Source organism: Lactuca saligna, chromosome 2 (assembly GCF_052625555.1).
Source record: "Lactuca saligna cultivar CGN05327 chromosome 2, ASM5262555v1, whole genome shotgun sequence".
Classification (NCBI taxonomy): Eukaryota; Viridiplantae; Streptophyta; class Magnoliopsida; order Asterales; family Asteraceae; genus Lactuca; species Lactuca saligna.
Window position 1 is genome coordinate 23,971,667 of NC_136418.1, and position 20,231 is coordinate 23,991,897.

The 20,231-nt window shown below is 32.5% G+C and overlaps 1 protein-coding gene across 1 annotated transcript; it reads left to right on the top strand.

The window, feature by feature from the left end:
* Positions 1 to 14,144: 14,144 nt before the first annotated feature.
* LOC145029597 (uncharacterized) lies at positions 14,145 to 20,000 on the top strand. The gene is made up of 5 exons (XM_078978093.1): positions 14,145 to 15,549; positions 15,640 to 18,563; positions 19,000 to 19,128; positions 19,211 to 19,354; positions 19,776 to 20,000. The coding sequence occupies exons 1-5, from the start codon at positions 14,145 to 14,147 to the stop codon at positions 19,998 to 20,000; spliced, it is 4,827 nt and encodes a 1,608-aa protein (XP_078834219.1).
* Positions 20,001 to 20,231: the final 231 nt, after the last annotated feature.

The following is a 20,231-nucleotide window of genomic DNA, read 5'->3' on the forward strand; positions in this document are numbered from 1 at the left end:
CTTTTCTAACCCGATTTCTTGGCAGGAGATCACCAGCGGGATGGATTCATGTTTCATAAAGAAATATTTCTCTTTCCAAGAACCTTTGTTTTGTTTTGATTTCAAAATAAGATGTGATTTACTTGTTTTGGCTCTGAGCAGGAAATGACAAGACCCAAAAATTTGGAGATCACAAACATGGGCTAACTTAGCTGGATCCCATGTCTAGATCCTTAGATTGATTCAATCAATCAACCTAAAGCAGGATCCTACAGATCATGAACATAGTTTGGATGGGACCAAACCTAAGTAGGAGAGACGAACTTAGGTTGGGTTTTAGCATAAAAAGGCTTGAAAATAACATCAAAAGTAAAAGCCCCGATTAACTTCAAGGACTCAATGTCGTCATCACTAAAAGAACAAGTCTCTTCATAAGACAGGATCCTCTAATCGATGAAGTCCTCGTCGGAAAATCAAGGATGCTCAAGCGAGAATGGAGTGCCTCTTTACCCGCAATCAACAAACAGGAAAAATAAGAAGAAAGGAGAAAGAAGAAATTTACCTTCAAACCAAGGAGAGAAAAGTGATTTGACAACATAATCATATCTTTTGAACATATACAATTCTATCCATTAGAGTTTGAATTTTGAATCCTTTATTTCCAATTAATTAAATTATACATTTTAAATACTTGAAATCAATTCAAATATTTTGCAGGTATAAATTAAGGGAAATTGTTAGGGCAAAGATCCTCAAACCTATCCAGGTGCCCGAATCTTAAAGGAGTCTTAGGATCCCAAACATACATCGGGATCCTAAACATCCCCATTATTATTTCCTAACAAGTTTAACGACTATATTTCTTTTTCACATGTGCAGAAATGGTCAACATAGGACTCATTCACAATGAAGAATCATTCCAACCGGCCTTAAGATTCGGAAATACCAAGTCAAAGCACATTGTAAATACCAGCTCAGCAGGATCTCAGAAATATCAGACATTTAGTTACTTAACCTAGACTATAAATACACCTATAAAACACACACAATTAGCACGATTCTCTAACACCTTACTCATCTAGACTCACTTTATCATTTGCAATTGCATTATCAAGCTCATCTCTGGAATTTATGTTCAAATCAATAAGGTAGGTGATCATTATCACCTCCTAAAGTTTTATGTCGGAGATCCTAGCAAGGATCAAGGGCTTTCCTTGTAAACCTCCTATGTTATTTTGATTTCAATTTCATATTCACATTAATAACAACACCACAGCCTCTCATGCAATGTGGTTGATATCCATCTAGTCGATTTTTGATTAAAACAATAAGCATAAAGCTTAGTCGGTTCTCCAAAATACCACATATCATACATATAATTGGGCCTTGCCCATAAATTGGGCCCAACCCATAATAATGGGCCCAACCCTCCCTAATCAATGGGTCCAGTCCAACATATAAATAGGCCTAGACCGTCATACAATGGGCCTAGCCTTACATGCATGCCAATGGGGCCAACCCAGCATACAATACGAGAGTCACAAAGACAGCTAGCATCCTACATAGCACATTCTAGTGGGCTAACATTGGTGCCTTCGACCCATGAGTACAGTGAGGAGATTCACCCCAATCTGAAAATAACTGAATCACACACGCACTGCTGCTACAAGGCTCCTCACATTAAACATATCCAAAATTCATCCCTAATCAATCATTAGGGTAATAACCCATAATCAAAGGTCTAAAACATAACCCATCTTACTAAGGGTAAAAGACCATTTTACCCTTCCCATACTTGACCCAACTAATCATGACCCAAAGCCACTAATGACCCAAGGCCAAAAAATGGCCCATAAAGACTTCGAGGAGTACACCCAGTGTACCACACCCTTACGCCCAATGTATTGATTGATCGCAGAAAAGGGAACCGATCGAAACTTGCTAAGCACAACATACCCAAGGTATACACCCAACGTACTCGAGCAAATTGCCAACTTTGCATTAAGCTATTAATAACTTGAGATAAAACAACCAACACCCAGATCTGACTCTTATGGACGATTTAAGTCATAAAGTTCGGGGTTTTTTGAATTTGCATGGCTTAATGGAGTCCAAACTAAAGTCTTAGATTCTTAACTTCACTAAAGGACCAATAATTCATGCATGGAAGCAAAATACCCAACAAGATACTATTTTTATGCACTAGGGACCTAAGAAACATCAAGAAATGCTAACCCAAGCTTCTAGAGTAGCTTTTACTCACAAGAATCAACCCATGGGACCAAAATATGCCAAAACTCTAAGCTAAACTAGATTTAAGAAATGAAACATAAAGTTTGAGACTGTACACCTCCAAAATAATGATCAAGATGAACAAGTTCTAGATCCCCAAGCTTCAAACTAACCAACACTTCTCCAATGAGCTCCATCTTCTTCAATATGCACCAAAAACACACCAAATCACTCAAAGGGCTCAAGAATCTCACAAATGGGCTAGGGTTTCGAGGTAACTGCTTTAGAGGATGGGGATGAAGGTAAGAAGGGTTACCAAGGGGTTAAGGTTTTGAAATAGGGTCCAAGACCCAAAAATTAGGGTTTGGGAGCTGCATGAGTACGCCCAACGTACATGTACTCAAGGATGACCACATCATCTTTAATGATGTACACTAGGGATGAAAGTGGGTCCAAACCCGGACCGGATGGACCCGGACCCGGAAAACCCGGAACCGGTTAACGGGATTTTATAGAACCGGAAACCGGACCGGTATATAGGAACCGGTTCCGGTTTGGTTCCGGGTATGGTTCCGGGTAAAGTGGGTCTAGAACCGGAAAACCCGGAAACATCAAAGTGGGTAGGTTGGAACCGGATAAAGTGGGTTTAGACCCGAAAAACCCGAAAAAACCGGAATTTTTTTGTAATTACTTACTACTTAGTGGGTTGAACTTTGAAAATTTTCATATTGATATCCCGACTTTGGGGGGCTGTAACTTATTGAATACGAAACCACAATTAACAAAATTAGAGTCTAAAATCATGTACAAACTCTAAAATACACTTTGGAAAAACCCGCATGTCAATCCGAATTTAAACGAATGAGATATACTTGTGTTAATATTTTCACATAATACAAAGTACAAAAACAAATAGCTAAAAAGTTGAAACTTTTCAGTTTTGATATCCCGACTTCGGAGAACTGTAAATCATTGAATGTTAAACCAAAAATGACAAAATTATAGTCTAAACTCATGTACAAACTGTAACTAGAAGTTGGAAAAAACCACATGTCAATCCGACTTCAAACGAATTAGGTATGCATGTTTTAAAACTTTCACCGAATACAAAAAAACTAAAAAACTAAAAACTTTCAGCTTTGTTATCTGAACTTTTGAGGATTGTAAGTCAATGAATATAAAACTAAAAATGACAAATTTATAGTCTAGAATCATGTACAAACTCTAAACTACATGTTGGAAAAAACCGTATGTCAATTGGAGTTGAAACGAATAAGATATGCATCTTGTAAACGTTTCGCAAAAAGTGGTTCCGGCCCTAAAAGTGGTTCCGGTTCCAAAAACCGGTTCCGGATTTTAGACCCGGTTTACCCGGACCCAATGGACCCAAACCCGGATTACCCGGAACCCGGATAAAGCCAATTTTTAAACCCGGAACCGGACCCGATTTTATATATTCCGGTTCTAACGGGTCCGGTTCCGGTTCGGTTCCGGTTCCGGTCCGGTTTTCCGGTTCTAAATCTCATCCCTAATGTACACCCAACGTTCATGCCATGTACACCCAACATACACACAAATTCCCATTCCCATCCTAACTTTCAACCGTGATAACTTCTTCGCTGCAACTCCATTTTTGGTGTTCTTTATATGCACATAAAAGTATCGAAGAGCCCCACAATCCTACCTACTTACATTTGACTTAAAACAGACCGAAATAAGATCCTTAATTCAAGAAAGGAGTATGAAACATCACTTTTCCCATTTTACCCCTTTTGATTCCATAACACGAACCAAGAGCTTGGATCACCTAGCCCAAATTACCCACATCCAAAAGGTTCTAATCAATTCCTTTGAAAGCCCAAAGTCTCTACTTGATACATTTATTGACCATACTCCCGAAATAAGAAACTTCTCGAAATTGAATGTTACAATGAGTTTTGTAAACCGAGTCTTCTTGGAACATCTTTGGAGTTGTGGAATCAATTCATAACTCATTCCATTAAAAAAAACTCACTCGTCAATCGTATGGTTCTTATGCACAGGATCACCTGGTCACTTGGATCTATCTTTTGATGTTCGAGGTGGCCTTCGTATTCTCTAGTGGGATAGGGTCACCTGGCCACTGGTTGAATTTCAATATTACAAGTTTTTAAGAGGATAAAAATAGACCTTGCAGTCTATTAAATGATGTTTTAAAAGGAACTGTGTACTTTATAATTTTTTGGAATTATGCTCGCTGCAACAAATATATATTGAATATATATATTTCCAACCAAACAAGTAGATTGAATACTTTCATTAGAGTAAGGATGTAATGGTCTATCTTCATCTAAAAGGTATAGAGTTATGGAGCTTATGTTAGACAATAATTTGAACCACTATAGCATCTACTAACTGCATTTATGTAAATTATCCTAAATGATTGTTTAGGACGAAGTTTCTACTAATACTACTAATTGTCATTCCAGAATACAAGTTCTTAGAAAGTTCTTTTTTCTAAGTAGGAGCAATATGGAACTTTACGGGCTAAAGAACCATAAGCTAAATTCATCATAGTTTGAAAATAACAATTTTTCAACTGTTGTTGAATATGCTTAATAGTTGATCAGAAACTAGTAAAACACATAGATATGCATTTATGTATGATTATCAAGTATGAGATTGATTAATCTTCCTCGATATATTACAAATATAAAGAGTAGGTGAGTTTTTAAAGGATAAAATATACATGAATGAAAATCTTTTTAGATTTAAGCTAACATTTCAAAGCAAGAATCTTCTTTCTTATAAGATTATTACATAGTGTGATTTAATTATAAATCAAGACGACTCTTATTTTTTGGTACAAAGCTAGTGGGAGTGCAATAACATTCCTAGTCTTATATGTAGTCGACATAGTAATTCTTGGAATAAGGATTTATATAAATAGATGGTGGAAACTAAAAGGAGTAAGTAAATTGCATTAATTGTCAAGGATCTTAAAGAGCTTAAGATAAAAGACTCTAAGAGAGTTTATCTTGTCAAATACCACATGACATGATTTTGAGCACTCCTCAAAATCCTAGTATAATGTTTTGAACTGATAATATAATCATATTCCATCTGCTGTTGAAATTGGATTAATCATATATGTCAGGATTATGCATGAATACCAAATAAATCATATGATTAGAGCATGTCGAATGATACCAGTATAATTCGAGAACAAGTCATTGTGTGACTTATAGGAACATACTAAAGTACTTGCGAGAACTAGAGAAATATTCCTAATATGCAGAGTATTTGAAAGAAAGATATGTTTTAAGCTGTTACACATGTGCTAAACTTTCAAATAGATTAAGATGACTCTCGGTCATAATCGGTCGTGTCCTCATAATTAATGAAGAAAAAGTTACATGGATAGTATTTCTATGTAGATTTTAATTACAGTTACACATCAGAGTTAGAGTACATTGTGGTTTGGAGAACCACATACAAATATGCTTAATGTGTAATTCATTATGACTATGAGTAGTCCCATTATACAAGTATTGGTATCTAAGTCATATTTAAGCATCTGATACATTCTCAATAGATTTCTCTCTCTCTTTCTCTCTCTCTCTCTCTATATATATATATATATATATATATATATATATAACTAAAAATGTTTGTATTTGTAAACTTTATACAAATCAAGTTTGTCAGATCTACTTAACAAATCTCCTTCATTAGCTAAAGCATGAAAGTCAATATGGTGCTATAGGGCTTTATTGATATAAGTAGATGTATTTGATTGAAATAGTACAAGCAACATATATTGTAATGAGTTGATATATTATGAGCGTTTCATTAAATAATTGTTTTATTAGTTATTAGCATGTTTAAAACCTTGAATTACTACATTATTCTAAATGTCCATAGTCATTCATAGTTATGGGAACATCTATGAGGTAAGACTAATATGAGTGGATTGGTTGATTCTCATGGAGATGAGAATAGCAAGAGTTGCTACCAACTTCATAGGTGCTTGATTAGAAGAATAAGTATTGGACTTGACCCACATCAAAATCACTTTATGGATTGTAGTCATGAGTGATGTTTTGATTAAGGTTGTGTCTTTGTATTCTTAGACCTGAGATACTTATTTAGGACTTAAAGTGCAGTAATTGTTGTGCTTTGACATGGTTTAACATTGTTCCATAAAAGGCAGTCAGAAGGGACATCGTTGGGTATGACTTGAACAACATTGATGGGCGTATGTAGTCAAGATGAGATTTGTTCCTCTTATTGTTGAGAGTTAGACATCTAAAGCCTTACTCAAAGTTAAACACTAAATGAGATTAATCGCAATCCATATCTCATGTTCAACATGATGTCTGAGATAAAGGAATAATTGATAACACACATTTTGTAACAATTGTAGCCTAGAGCTCATGGAATTGGCTGTTAATGAGATGACACCCATCATATGTTGTTAAGGAAAATAACTAGTTGCTAGACGTTAACTACTATCTATGGCAGTCTGTAATGAATCTTGTGAAAGTGGGAGATTGTTGAATCTATATGCCCAAGAATCATTATTGAGTGATATTGTTAATAATATATGATCTTATAGGGTCACACATTTATCAAGTTGGCATATTTTATATATTTATTATTAATATGATTATTAATAAATGATATCAATTCTTTTATTTTAATTAGGGAATAATTATTGTTGTGTGAAAATAATAATTATAAGAGAGCATAACTAGTTATTATTTCATATAGACTAAAGGGCTTCTAGCCCAACGGTATCAGGTATTACTCTCCCTCCTTGAGGTTGAGAGTTTGAGTCTCGTCGAGACGTATGTGGATTTAGGAGTAGTTTAGGATTAGATTAATTTTCTATTCCAAAAAAAGTTATTATTTCATATGGTATGAATTAATAAGTCATGTGCAACATTTTGGACTAGTTGGGTTCTTTTTTCTTTTACCTAAAGACAAAGTTTATATTTTATAAACTTTGAGTTTAGAAAATTTAAAGAATCTTTCTCTTCTTTAGAGGTATGGCCATTATAAAGGTTGTTTGTCAACTTCCATGCCGTGCCTCCATGTCTTGTCCCCTTTAGCTTTATGCTTTATAATACTTAAGACTATTATAATGAAAATGATTTACCTTGCATGTGACTATATAAGGGACACATATGCATGAGAAATGAGCTAGTTATTAATGTGAATTCTCTTCCAAAGCACCAAAAAGTCATGACTTTTTCTTCTCTTCCTCTCTTCTTTTAAAGTTCAAGTGTGAAGATTTGGTGCTTACTTTGTGTCTTTCTTTAGTGCTTAATTATTTAAGTACTCAACAGCTTAAAGAATAAAGTATTACAAGAAGGAACTAACATTCAAAGTGCTTTATTTTTTATGGTGGATACACATAGATAAATTCTACTATTGAATTTTTGCTATCTTCATTAACACCCCAAAACCAAGTGGGTTTAAAGGTTTCAAAGGTTGTCATTCTAAAATACTCTTTGATTGTTTTTATTTCATTCTAACATCTATAAATGGATCATCGATGGTTTGGTTTTGTTATAAACTAAAACTAAACTTGTTATTTTTATAAGACTTCCGTTTCAGTTTTTGTGAGAAACAAACTTATATTTTATATCAAAACTCATCATGATTCACCATATAACTTTCACTATTACTTGTGGATTGTTTGCATTTGATATTACCTATGATTTGATATTACTTCCCAATACCAATCATTATATTTTTTTGTCAAATCTGACATACATGAAAAACTTGCCTCGGTTTTATTAGCCTCATGTAACATACATTTATGAGGTTTTGATTCATTTTTAGTGTTTGTGTCTTTTGGCAAGAAAAAAAAATATAGCATCATCAACTGTTTCACAACCAATATAAGAAAGATAAATCATAATGGTTTTAAAAAAAACCATGATACAAGACTTGAACTTGGGACGTCATTTATAATTGATCACATCCTCATACTTAAGAAAAAACGTGTGAAAACATCTTCTCTATGACAATCCATGCCATTTTTATTTATTTTTTGTCTTTTTATCTTCGTCGACCTACAAACACACACACAGACTCATATCAAAATCTTCGTGGGTGCACTAACATTAGCAATAATATAATACTCACTACATTAAACTTTCGGCCATGATCACATGTTTTCCATTCACAAGGACAATTAGAATTATAATGTTCATGTTTATTGCAATAAAAACATGTGTAATCGTTTGTTTCAAGCTTAACATTTTGTGCATGATCATGTAAGAAACACTTTTACAACCTTATCAATAACATTTCTCGAAAAATTGTCAAAAGCACTATCAAATACTTTCAAGTCATTCCATAAATTCTAGGCACTAGCGTAAATTGTGGATTTTAATATTTGTTTCTTTAAAGTTCTTTTTAATGGTTTTTAATACTTTATCAATTAATATTTAATTGTTAAAGAATGTATAACAAAACCATCTTCTTTAGTAATAAGCCCTATTACATAATCTTTCCGTGTATATATTTTTTACTCTACTTTAGAAATGTTTCATTAAATTTATTACAAATCTAGAGTTTGATGAAATTAATTTTACAGTGGTGCTCAATGACATTTGTATGCAACGGGCTATTGAGGTAAACGTGTAGCTTTTAGAATTTTCATGAGGATTTGTAAACAGATTTCTAAATACATTGAATAGCAACATATAATGCAAATATATACTAAACTCATTTGGAGAGAAAGAATCTTTTTATTTTTAAGGGAATGCGATACACATGGAGACCTATAAGAAGAGGTTGCATGATTTATTTTGAATAACTAAATATATATACTAAATGTATACTAATAATAACTGACAAATTTTAAATATTTTATGTGAAATAAATGAATGTTTAAACTTGGTCCATCCATGGTATTCATGCTACTGTGAGGAGAACATATGTTTTTAAATTGGCTTATTTGATGATTTATTTTGGGTAAGTTTCTCTAAGTTTGATATCCTTTTTTGGCTGATTGGAACATGCACCAAACATATATGTAAATTTTGGTGAATCAAAATTGGTAAGTTGTTAAAATCATCGTTTTACAATTTCACTTAGGTAACTCCATACCTATTATATTTTGAAAATTGATCGTTTTTGGGTAAAATAAGTATAGGATAGATGGTTAATATATATATATATATATATATATATATATATATATATATATATATATATATATATATATATATATATATATATATATATAATATTTCATAATTCACCTATTTCCCTGGATTTGAACTCTCAACTTCAAAAACATAGGATAAAATTTGATACCACTAAGTTAAAAGTACTTTGGTTATTGTTATATTTTAAAAAATTTAAATTTTATATTGGACTAAATGAATCGAATATGAACCCCTAAAAGCTCTTTTGAGTATTTATTATTAACTAAATGGTTAATTGATAAATATAAATCGATTTTTTATATTTTAAACTATTTTTAAGATCTTACAATCCCAATTTGATCTTACAATCATATTATTAAAAAAAAAAAAAATCATAGATACTAATCTTAAAAACCGATAAAGATAACATTGATTGTGAATGCAACGGTTCTAATTTTTCTATATTTTGTTTTTCATCCTTTTTTTTTTCCTTTGATATGTTACTAGATTATAATCCGCGTTAAGCGTGGAAAACGCATAAAAAACATATAACTGACTACAGATATTGCATAATAATTATAAAAAAATATATGGTTATTGGTATTATTGAAATGTGTAGAAAATACATTGAAAACGATAAATATCTATAATCATTGAAGGATCACTTTGTAGACAACACTTTTTGTTTTAATAATTGAACGACATTCCTCGTCTCATATAATTATGATATTATTATATAATTATAAGCATTTTAATTAGACGTTCATTTATAATAAGGTTACATAATTTAAACATATATTGACAACCAATATACTGTTTTTTCCACTACATTAAATATTCACAACTATTTCATTTATTCAAATAAAGTCATATAATATAATTTATAGAATGTTAAATGCTATATGGATTTAATTTTAGTATACATCAATGTAGATTCTTTTCTAAATCATAATTGGTTTATTTTAAATTGATTATAAATATAAGTGCTAGCTTTATGTTTGTTCTTATTTATCTAGTGTTCGCAAGAACTTTGCATTAGTTTTGACGTAACTTTGAATAATTTTAATATATCATCAATGTAATTTGGTCTATCTTTCAATTATACGAAATATCAAATAATAACATTTCATTACTATTGTGATAATTTAGTTTATATATTGTATTTTTACTAATGTTAACAGTCTTATTTTTTTCTAATAATCGTAACGTTTTTACTAATTGTACTTTTTAGAAATCTTTAAATATCTTATAATTTTTATCCTACTTTATAATTTTTCATAACTATGTTATTTTTAAGATTGACTATCTTAATAGTTTTTTTTTTCTTTTCAGTCTATTCAATTTTATATTTCATTGTACAACATTATCGTTTATATGTATTCTAAAATTTCACTTTAAAAATGCTTAATGTTTACACCTTGATATTATTTTTCTTTTAACAAACTCGTGTAATAATTATGAAATATATATCTCCTTTTAATTAACATTTACTTCCTTCATTCAATCAAATTCGTCATTAAACGAATATATTTTTAGAAAGTAATAATTATAATGGGCAACATTATCTAAGACGTAAATGTTTGATATACTTTTGGAGGAAAAAAAATCATGATCATTAAAAAAAATTATATAAAGAAAATACAAATTTAAATTTGGTGAAATTATGGATGAAATTAATGGCGAAAATTATTTTGGAGGAAGTTGTATTTTGTAAGGTATAATAATATTACAAAATTTGAAATATGTATGTTTTTTCTGTAAATTTATAAATTTTATTCTTACTATATAAAGATAAAAAAGTAGGTTGGTATGATATACAAAAACATAATAATTTCAATGATATTTTAAAATCATACCAAAATTAACCGGATTCTTATGACATGAAAATTAAAAAAAAAATCACAATCATCTCTAATATATAAAAGTAACATTTCGTAATAAATATTAGCTCTCAAGATAGTTAATTTCTGTTTTCTTAAAGGTACGTAATATATTTTCTTGTTTATTTGAAAAGTTTCAGAAAAATAGTTAACTGATTTCGTGTAATTTGTGATAAAGAAAATCAAAATATATGAATACATATATTTGATACAGGAACAAAAAATAATCGAAAAAATATAAAAAGCAAAAGAAGGTACTGACCTTCTAGTGCACAATAGCGAATGTTTGAAGCAGAGAATGATGATGGAAGTTATAAGCAATAAGAATGATATTGTAGGAGAAGATTTGAAGAAAAGAAACGATTGAAAATAAGTGTGAGCTGCGGATTCAATGATGAATCGTATATGTATGTGATAATTTGAATATTATTTTTTTGGTATTAATGATTTCCTAATAAAAATAGATTTTATATTAATGGTTTACTAATATAAACAAATATATATTAATGGTTGATATTAATGTTTTGATTCAAATGGTTTGTTTGTAATATGTTTTTAAAATTGACCATAGTAAAATTTTTATAACCGGAAATTCAAGATTTAAAATATGAAAAGTTTTTATTGGAATTAAATACATTCCATTTCAACGAATGGAAGTTATTGTTTGACGATTGGAAACATTTATTGAAATTAAATACATTTCATATGGGGAAATGATGTCAACAATTTGATTTAAGGATGAAAAAAATTAGATTGAAATACAATCAAGGATCCAGATTATTTAAGATGATGTCATAAGGTTTCTCTTTTAATAATATCTAGAGATTTAGAGATTGTATGTAGTTTTTTCAAATGCTATGTTTAATAACGAAAAGAACATATGGTAGACGTGAATCATGAAAGTAATGGTTATCATTAAAACTTTCAATGATATATTTTATTTTAAAAAGTGGGTAATTGGAACCGAATTAGTTTCTAAATCATAGGAACCGGTTCAAGTTCCAGACAATTTTGTTCAGAAAAAATAAAGATCTTGAGATTCAACCTCAATCATATATTTTTCATTTGCCGTTTTGGTGCTCCGACGTACAGATATGACAAAAGAGTTATAATCAATCATGACCATTGGATCAATGAAAAATAAAAGCATTCCTAAAAAAATATGTTAACATTTATTTATTTTTAATAATTCAAATTTCAAATATAATATAGGGGTAATATGTGTATCCTTATTTTAGGCAACAAAATAATCAAATTTTGTTTTTTACGAATTGATTTTTTTTTTTTTTTTTTTTTTTTTTTTTTTTTTTTTTTTTTTTCAAAAAAACATAAACTTTTTTGAAAAGAAAAGCATATTTTTTTGATAGAATACATTTTATTCTCGAAAAAATAGATTTTCATTCCATTGAAAATACATAAAAAAAAACACACAAATTCCTGAAAAGAATTACATCAAAAATAAAAAGATCAAATTATATCTATACTAAATACAAATGTCGGTTGTTTTCTTTTTTCTTTTCTTTACCTTTTACTTTTCATACTTTTCATTTTCAATCCTTTCCTTTTAACACTAATATAGCCGATCTTAAATCTTCTTGCTATTGGACCCCTCTTATTTCTTATCTTTTGTCTCCTTCATAAGTAAAAAATTTGTTCCTTCTTTTTTTAATCGTCGGCGCTTTCTGTACTTTTCCTTTACCATTCCGACGAGGTATTGTCTTATTGTATGATTTTACTTGTAATGTTTTTTTATGCCCTATTTATGAAGCTATCCAACTTCACAAATCCGTTTGCCTTTTCTCGATTTTATTTTACTGCATATGTATGCTTTCCCCCATTTGGAATATTTGCTTATCCCTTTCTTTTTCCGTTCATACCTTATTTATTTATCACAGACAAAAAAAAATTCTTTTTTTGATTGATTTAAAAAGTGTAAAAAGGTTGAATTTTAGTTAATACCCTATTTATCACTTTTTTCTTTCGTCATCATTCTGTGGTAAAAATTAATACATAGATTGTTGTCTGCATCCTCCTATTCTGATGTTGTTTTCTTTGATTTTACTTGGCTTATCAGTTTTCTCTTTGGTTCATACCGTATTTATAACTGAAAAAAAAATCCCTTTTGGATTGATTCTAAATTTAAAAAAAAAAGTTGACTATCATCGTCATCCTCCTCCTGTTCTCAAAACTAATACATATATTGTTGTCCATATCCCACTATTATGATATTTTTGTGTTTCGTCCAAAAAAAGGTTTCTACCCTTATAAGAGCCCTAAGGTTTTCAGGTTCTACTGTTCAGGGGCATAAATTTTGATTAAAAAAGTAAACAACAAATTCTGGTAAAAGTTACAGATAAAATACTATCTACTAAATTTCATCTGATGTCCTTTGTTTATAAAACGTATATGAATTTCATCTGATGTCCTTTGTTTATTAAACTTATATGAAAAAAGTAGATAAAAAACTGTTATCATACACTCAGGGAAGTAGCAAGTTGCCATTGACAATTTCCTTTACAGACCATCTAACAAACTTTTTTTGGTTAAATTTCATCTGATGTCCTTTTTTTATAAAACATATATGGAAAAAATTGATAAAAAACTGTTATGATACACTCAGGGAAGTAACAAGTTGTCATGGACCATTTCCTTTACAGACCATCTAACAAACTTTTTTTGGTTCGTTAATGTAAACACCCATAATATGCTTCTTATTTTTTGCTTTTGCTGTTCTATTTTCCGCAGGTACCCTGTTGCTGTTTGGTGTTGTAAACGATTCGCTTAAAGTTTTTTTTTTGTATTTTCAGGTACCCCGCTGCTTAAAGGTTTATTATTTACTTTATCATGTATTAGTTCCTTAATCTAATTTTAGTCCAGCAAACACTTTCTTTTCATAACTAACTTATCTATGCCTCCATCACGAAAGAGACGTTATACAGTCGATGAACATATTGCATCGTCTAGCAACCATCCTACTGATTCTTTATACATAGACAACGGTGACTGTACCTATGTGTGTGAAAATTGCTATGCCTTATTTTGGTACGATGAGCGTGTTAGTGTAATGTCATCCAATCGAGCATGGTATAATCATTGTTGCAAAAACGGTCAGGTCAAACTTCCATTTTCTATGATTCCTCCTCCGTCGTTGGTCACTTTATTCGATCAACCTGAATTTCTTGCCGATATACGTGCTTACAACAGTATGTTTGCGATGACGTCTTTTGGTGCAAAAGTTGACGAGTCTATAAACATTGGCTATGGTCCATACGTTTTCAAAATTGAAGGTCGGGTTTATCATCGGCTTGGTTCGTATTGTCCTCCACCTAATGAACGCCCCCAGTTCTTGCAAATGTATATATACGACACTGAAAACGAGGTATCTAATAGGATGAGCTTCTTTGCTAATGAAAACCGAACACCCTTAAACTCTGGCATTGTCACTCTACTTATTCAAATTCTTGACAATACTAATAAACTGGTTAGACTTTTTAGGAACGCACGGGACCTTTGTCATTCTTCTGATATACTGACTTTTTCGATTCGTCTATACAATTCCTATAACTCTTCGCGTTATGGCAATCCTACTCCAGGCTGTATAGGTGCAATTTTGAGTGACTTAGATCCCGAGTCTGACGGTTACGACATTGTTATACGTCACAGGGTCAACGGACCTCAACGAATAAACACTCTACATCCGTTGTACATGCCCTTGCAATATCCTCTATTGTTTATACATGGTGAAAGCGGTTGGTCTCATAAACTACGCCTAACTGGTGACGAGCAAGCGAAAGATAAGAAAATAACAATGAACATGTTCTATAGCTACCAATTACACGACCGACTTAATCTGTATACTTTGATCCTAAGAGGCGGTCGCCTTTTTCAACAATACATTGTTGATGCGTATGCTTGCATAGAACAAGATAGACTTAATTATTTTCGATATAATAAAAATGCCCTTCGAAATGAATTCCTTCAGGGTATACATGATGCGGTTATGCGTGGTGATAGTAAAGGAAAAGACATCGGCAAACGAATTTTTTTTCCATCGACATTTACTGGCGGTCCTCGCTATATGTATAAACATTATCAAGATGCATTGGCGATATGCAGAATTCATGGAAATCCACAGTACTTTATTACATTTACATGTAATGTCAAATGGCCAGAAATTTGTAGATACATGGATAGATTTCCAGCGTTAAAAGCCGAAGATCGTCCAGATATTATAGCAAGGGTCTTTCACATGAAATTGCTTTCCTTAACGAACTTTCTCAAAACGCAGAAACCATTTGGAAAAGTTTCAGCAGGTAATCTATTTATTGATTACCAGATGACACAAACGATTCCGTTTATACCAGTAATTTGCATTTTCAAATTAATTTTTTTTCCTAATGTAGATCTATACACAATAGAATTCCAAAAGAGAGGTCTTCCTCACTGCCATCTCTTATTATGGATTGATCACCCAAATAAGATAAAAGACGCCAGCCAACTGGATGAATACATATCTGCAGAGATTCCAGATCCAATTACCGACCCAATTCTATATAGGATAGTAACTGAATCTATGATGCATGGACCTTGCGGAATCGCAAAAGATGACGCCCCATGCATGTCTACAGGATCATGCTCAAAGAAATTCCCAAAGGAATATCAAATGGTATTTACATTTGACAAAAATGGTTACGCACGTTACAAGAGACGTCGAACTTCTCACTTTGTCCAAAAGAATGGAATTTTCTTAGATAACAGTTACGTTGTACCCTACAATCCAGCTTTGTTACTGCATTTTCATGCCTATATAAATGTGGAATACTGTGGATGGAATATGCTAATAAAGTACCTCTTCAAATACATATCGAAAGGAGCTGATCGTATAAAATTCGCTATTACAAAAAATCCCTCTACCATTGCTGATATTAGGACAAATGCTCCTGTTGAAATTGATGAAATCAAAAACTTTGTAGATAGTAGATTTATCTGTCCTCACGAAGCGACATGGAGAATTTTTGATTTCATAATACATTATCGAAATCCTCCCGTACAGGTACTTTATTTAAAACCACAATATTTGCTTACAATTTTAACAACATTACCTGATCACCCACAGTGTCTTTTTAAGGTCCTTGCTGTTCATCTTGAAAACATGCAAAACGTCACATTCAGAGACAATGAACAACTTCACAATGTCGTGTCTAATCCATATGCAAAAGCCACTACTTTAACAGAATGGCTTGCAAATAATAATATTGATGCCAACGGACGCGATCTACGCTATGTTGATTACCTTTCTGAATACCGATGGGTGCAAAACGGAAAACACTGGAAACGTAGAGTCACAGACAGAACACCAGCTATAGGTCGACTAATATATGTCCATCCATCCGCTGGTGAGGCATTTTACCTCCGAATAATGCTGTCACATCAAAAAGGTTGTCGTTCCTTCGAGGACATAAGAACCGTAGGTGGTGAATTACTTCCAACATTTCGAAGTGCATGTGAGAAACTTGAACTGCTTGGAGATGACAACGAATGGTTCACTGCAATTGAAGAGGTTGCTGCATGGGCAACCGCTGCTGAATTAAGATCTTTGTTTACTCATATGTTTTTGTTTTGTGAGATCTCTAATCCTAACCAGCTTTTTCAGCAACAGTGGAAGAAATTTGATGACGACGCATCATATACACAACATATAGTCAATGATGAAGACCAAATGCAATACGTTCTGTATGAAATTGAATTATTATTACGTTCAGGAACGTCAGCTACCTCATTGTCAGCGTTCGGATTACCCATGCCAAAAGCAGAAATGCTAGCAGCTTTAACAAATAGACTCCTCATGGAAGAGAAAAATTACGATAGGAAAAAACTAACAGAAGACCATGACTCATACTATGCTACTCTTCACCCAGAACAGAAGCTTATATATGAATATGTGATGACGAGTCTGAGAAGGAACGAACAGGTTTTGTCCTTTGTATATGGACATGGTGGCACTGGAAAAACCTTTCTATGGAAAACATTAATTTCCGGTCTACGTTCCAAAGGTAAGATTGTTCTGGCAGTTGCTGCATCAGGTATTGCATCGTTGTTACTCCCTTCAGGAAGAACGACTCATTCACATTTCAAAATACCGCTAGATCTTACTGATAGTTCATTGTGTAATATAAAGAAAAACACACAGCTCGCCCAACTACTAATAGAAACAACACTCATAATTTGGGACGAGGCACCAATGAATGATCGTAGGTGTTTTGAGTCCTTGGACAAAAGCCTGAAGGATCTAACAGGCTGTACGGATCAACCATTCGGTCATAAATCAATACTTCTAGGAGGGGATTTTCGCCAGACGCTACCTGTTAAATGCAAGGCATCAAAAACAGAAATCCTAAACTCATCCTTGCCTAGATCACATCTGTGGAAATATTTCAAGGTTTACAGATTAACCGAAAATATGCGCTTACAAAGACCAAACATAGATATAACAAGTACACTTGAGGTGGAAACATTCTCACAATGGTTACTTGCTGTCGGAAACGGAGAATTAGGCATCCCTGAAAATGATGGCCCATGCAATGCCAAGAAAATCGAAATTCCGCCACAATACATGATACCTCCACATGTTTCAGCACTCCAAGAACTAATCGGATTCATTTATGACAATATTACTCTTGAAAACCCAACAATACTAAATCTTTCTGAAAAAGCAATAGTGTGTCCAAAAAATGAAACTGTCCATGAAATAAATATGATGGTTCTGAAGAAGACGGCTGGAAATAGCAAAATTTACTTAAGTACGGACTCAATAATCCTAAACGCTGGTTGTGACGGTGATTCCGGCCTGCTGTATCCACCTGAATACTTACACATGTTAAACTTCAATGGTATACCACCACATCAACTCGAATTGAAGATCAATGCTCCCGTTATACTTATGCGTAACATTAGTCCAATTTATGGCCTATGCAACGGAACAAGATTGATAATTACACAACTTTTATCAAGAGTTATTGAGGCAGAGATAATGACTGGAACAGCAATAGGCTGTAAAGTTTATATACCCCGCATCACTTTGACGCATACAGATAACGAGCTTCCATTTACTTTGAAAAGGAAACAATTCCCGTTGAAACTTTGTTATGCAATGACAATAAACAAAAGTCAAGGTCAATCACTAAAAAAAATAGGCATTTATCTTCCACAACCTGTTTTTGGCCATGGTCAACTCTACGTAGCACTTTCAAGAGCAACATCTCCACAATCCCTCAAACTTCTAACTATTCCACAACCAAATGAACCTGCAAACTTAACCAGAAACATAGTTTATTCAGACTTTTTAATAGAAATAGATAATACTTTTAACCATAATTAAACAAAAGTCAAGGCCAATCGCTAAGAAAAAATAGGCATTTATCTTGCACAACCTGTTTTTGGCCATGGTCAACTCTACGTAACACTTTCAAGACCAACATCTCCACAATCTCTCAAACTTCTAAGTATTCCACAGCCAAATAAACCTGCATACTTAACCAGAAACATAGTTTATATAATACTTTTAACCATATGTTAAGTACCTGTATAGCATAACCAAGGTAAACCTATTATCAAACATATGTCCTACGCATGCTACACTGTCTAATTGTAATGTACTTCTGCTAGGTTATTCAAATATATCAAACCTCTTTAGTATATGATTAATGTAATTATACTATGCCTTTACCTGCTAATGACCATTTTTGTTTATTTTCTTCCGACAGCACAAAATGTATTGGATAGCAGATGTCAAGCCTAATGAAGAACCCATACCACTACGAATCAGAGTTATCAAAAAGTGGAAAACACGCACTACTGAACAAGATTTATGCTATCTGTTTGTAGACAGACATGTACGTCTCCCGCTACACATATGATAAAATATTGATTTCACATACGTATACATATATAAAAAATTCTATTAATCTATTACAGGGAGATGCTATAGAGGCAGTAGCCGACCCAAGGAAAGAACAATCTCTAGATGCCAAAATGACAGTAAATCTATGCTACACTGTAACTGGATATGTTGCACTCCCAGCCAGAAAATCCAGGAGGGTGGTCCAGCATGACGCATCTGTACGTCTCGGCGACACATCCCTCTTCGAACCTCTCTGTGACCTAGACATCCCATCCTACTTTTATGATTTTGCTACATACGACATCCTCCTGGCCAGAAAATTAAACCCAAAACAATTAAGCGGTAACAACAACCTTTTTTAAAATTAACAAAAAAATATACTCACATTTGACCTCAAATTTGTCAATTCGTTTTATGCAGACTATATAGGTCGTGCTGAGACAATATCTCCTCCACTAATCCGAAAAGCAAAAAGAATAAAAAAAGTTAAAATACAAGACCAATGGTTAGTACCTTCCAATATTGAAATGTAGCATACAACGACAACATTCACAAATTCATATTTTAGTAATCACCACTAACAACAGGGCAAACATAATGGAGATCACTTTTTGGGATGAATCCATTTTCCCATATCAGAAAGAGGAAGCAGTTGGCAAGGTTCTAGCAGTTACTGCTACATTGGTAACTGAATATCAAAGTATATACAAACCCTTTTCCTTACTTTACTTTCTTAAACGAATACATGTGTCATTAGTTGTCCAACTACTAACTACTTCCAACAGACAACTTGCAGTTGGAAACTACAGAGGCAACATCAGCGTTCCTCAACCCGCAAATCCCAAATTTACAAAGTATAACTGACAGGTACACAACTACGTACCCTTTACCTATATACACTCTAATGCCAAAGTTACAAGCTCAATAAATCTTCAAACTACATATTCAATCAGCTCAAACACCCAACAGATGTGCAACAAAACCAACAAACCATGTCCATCCATCAAATAGTAAACAAGTTCAAAGAAGATCCAATGGTATGGACTAACTTATCACTGTTACTCTTAAAGTCTTGCAATTCATCAGCCTAATATA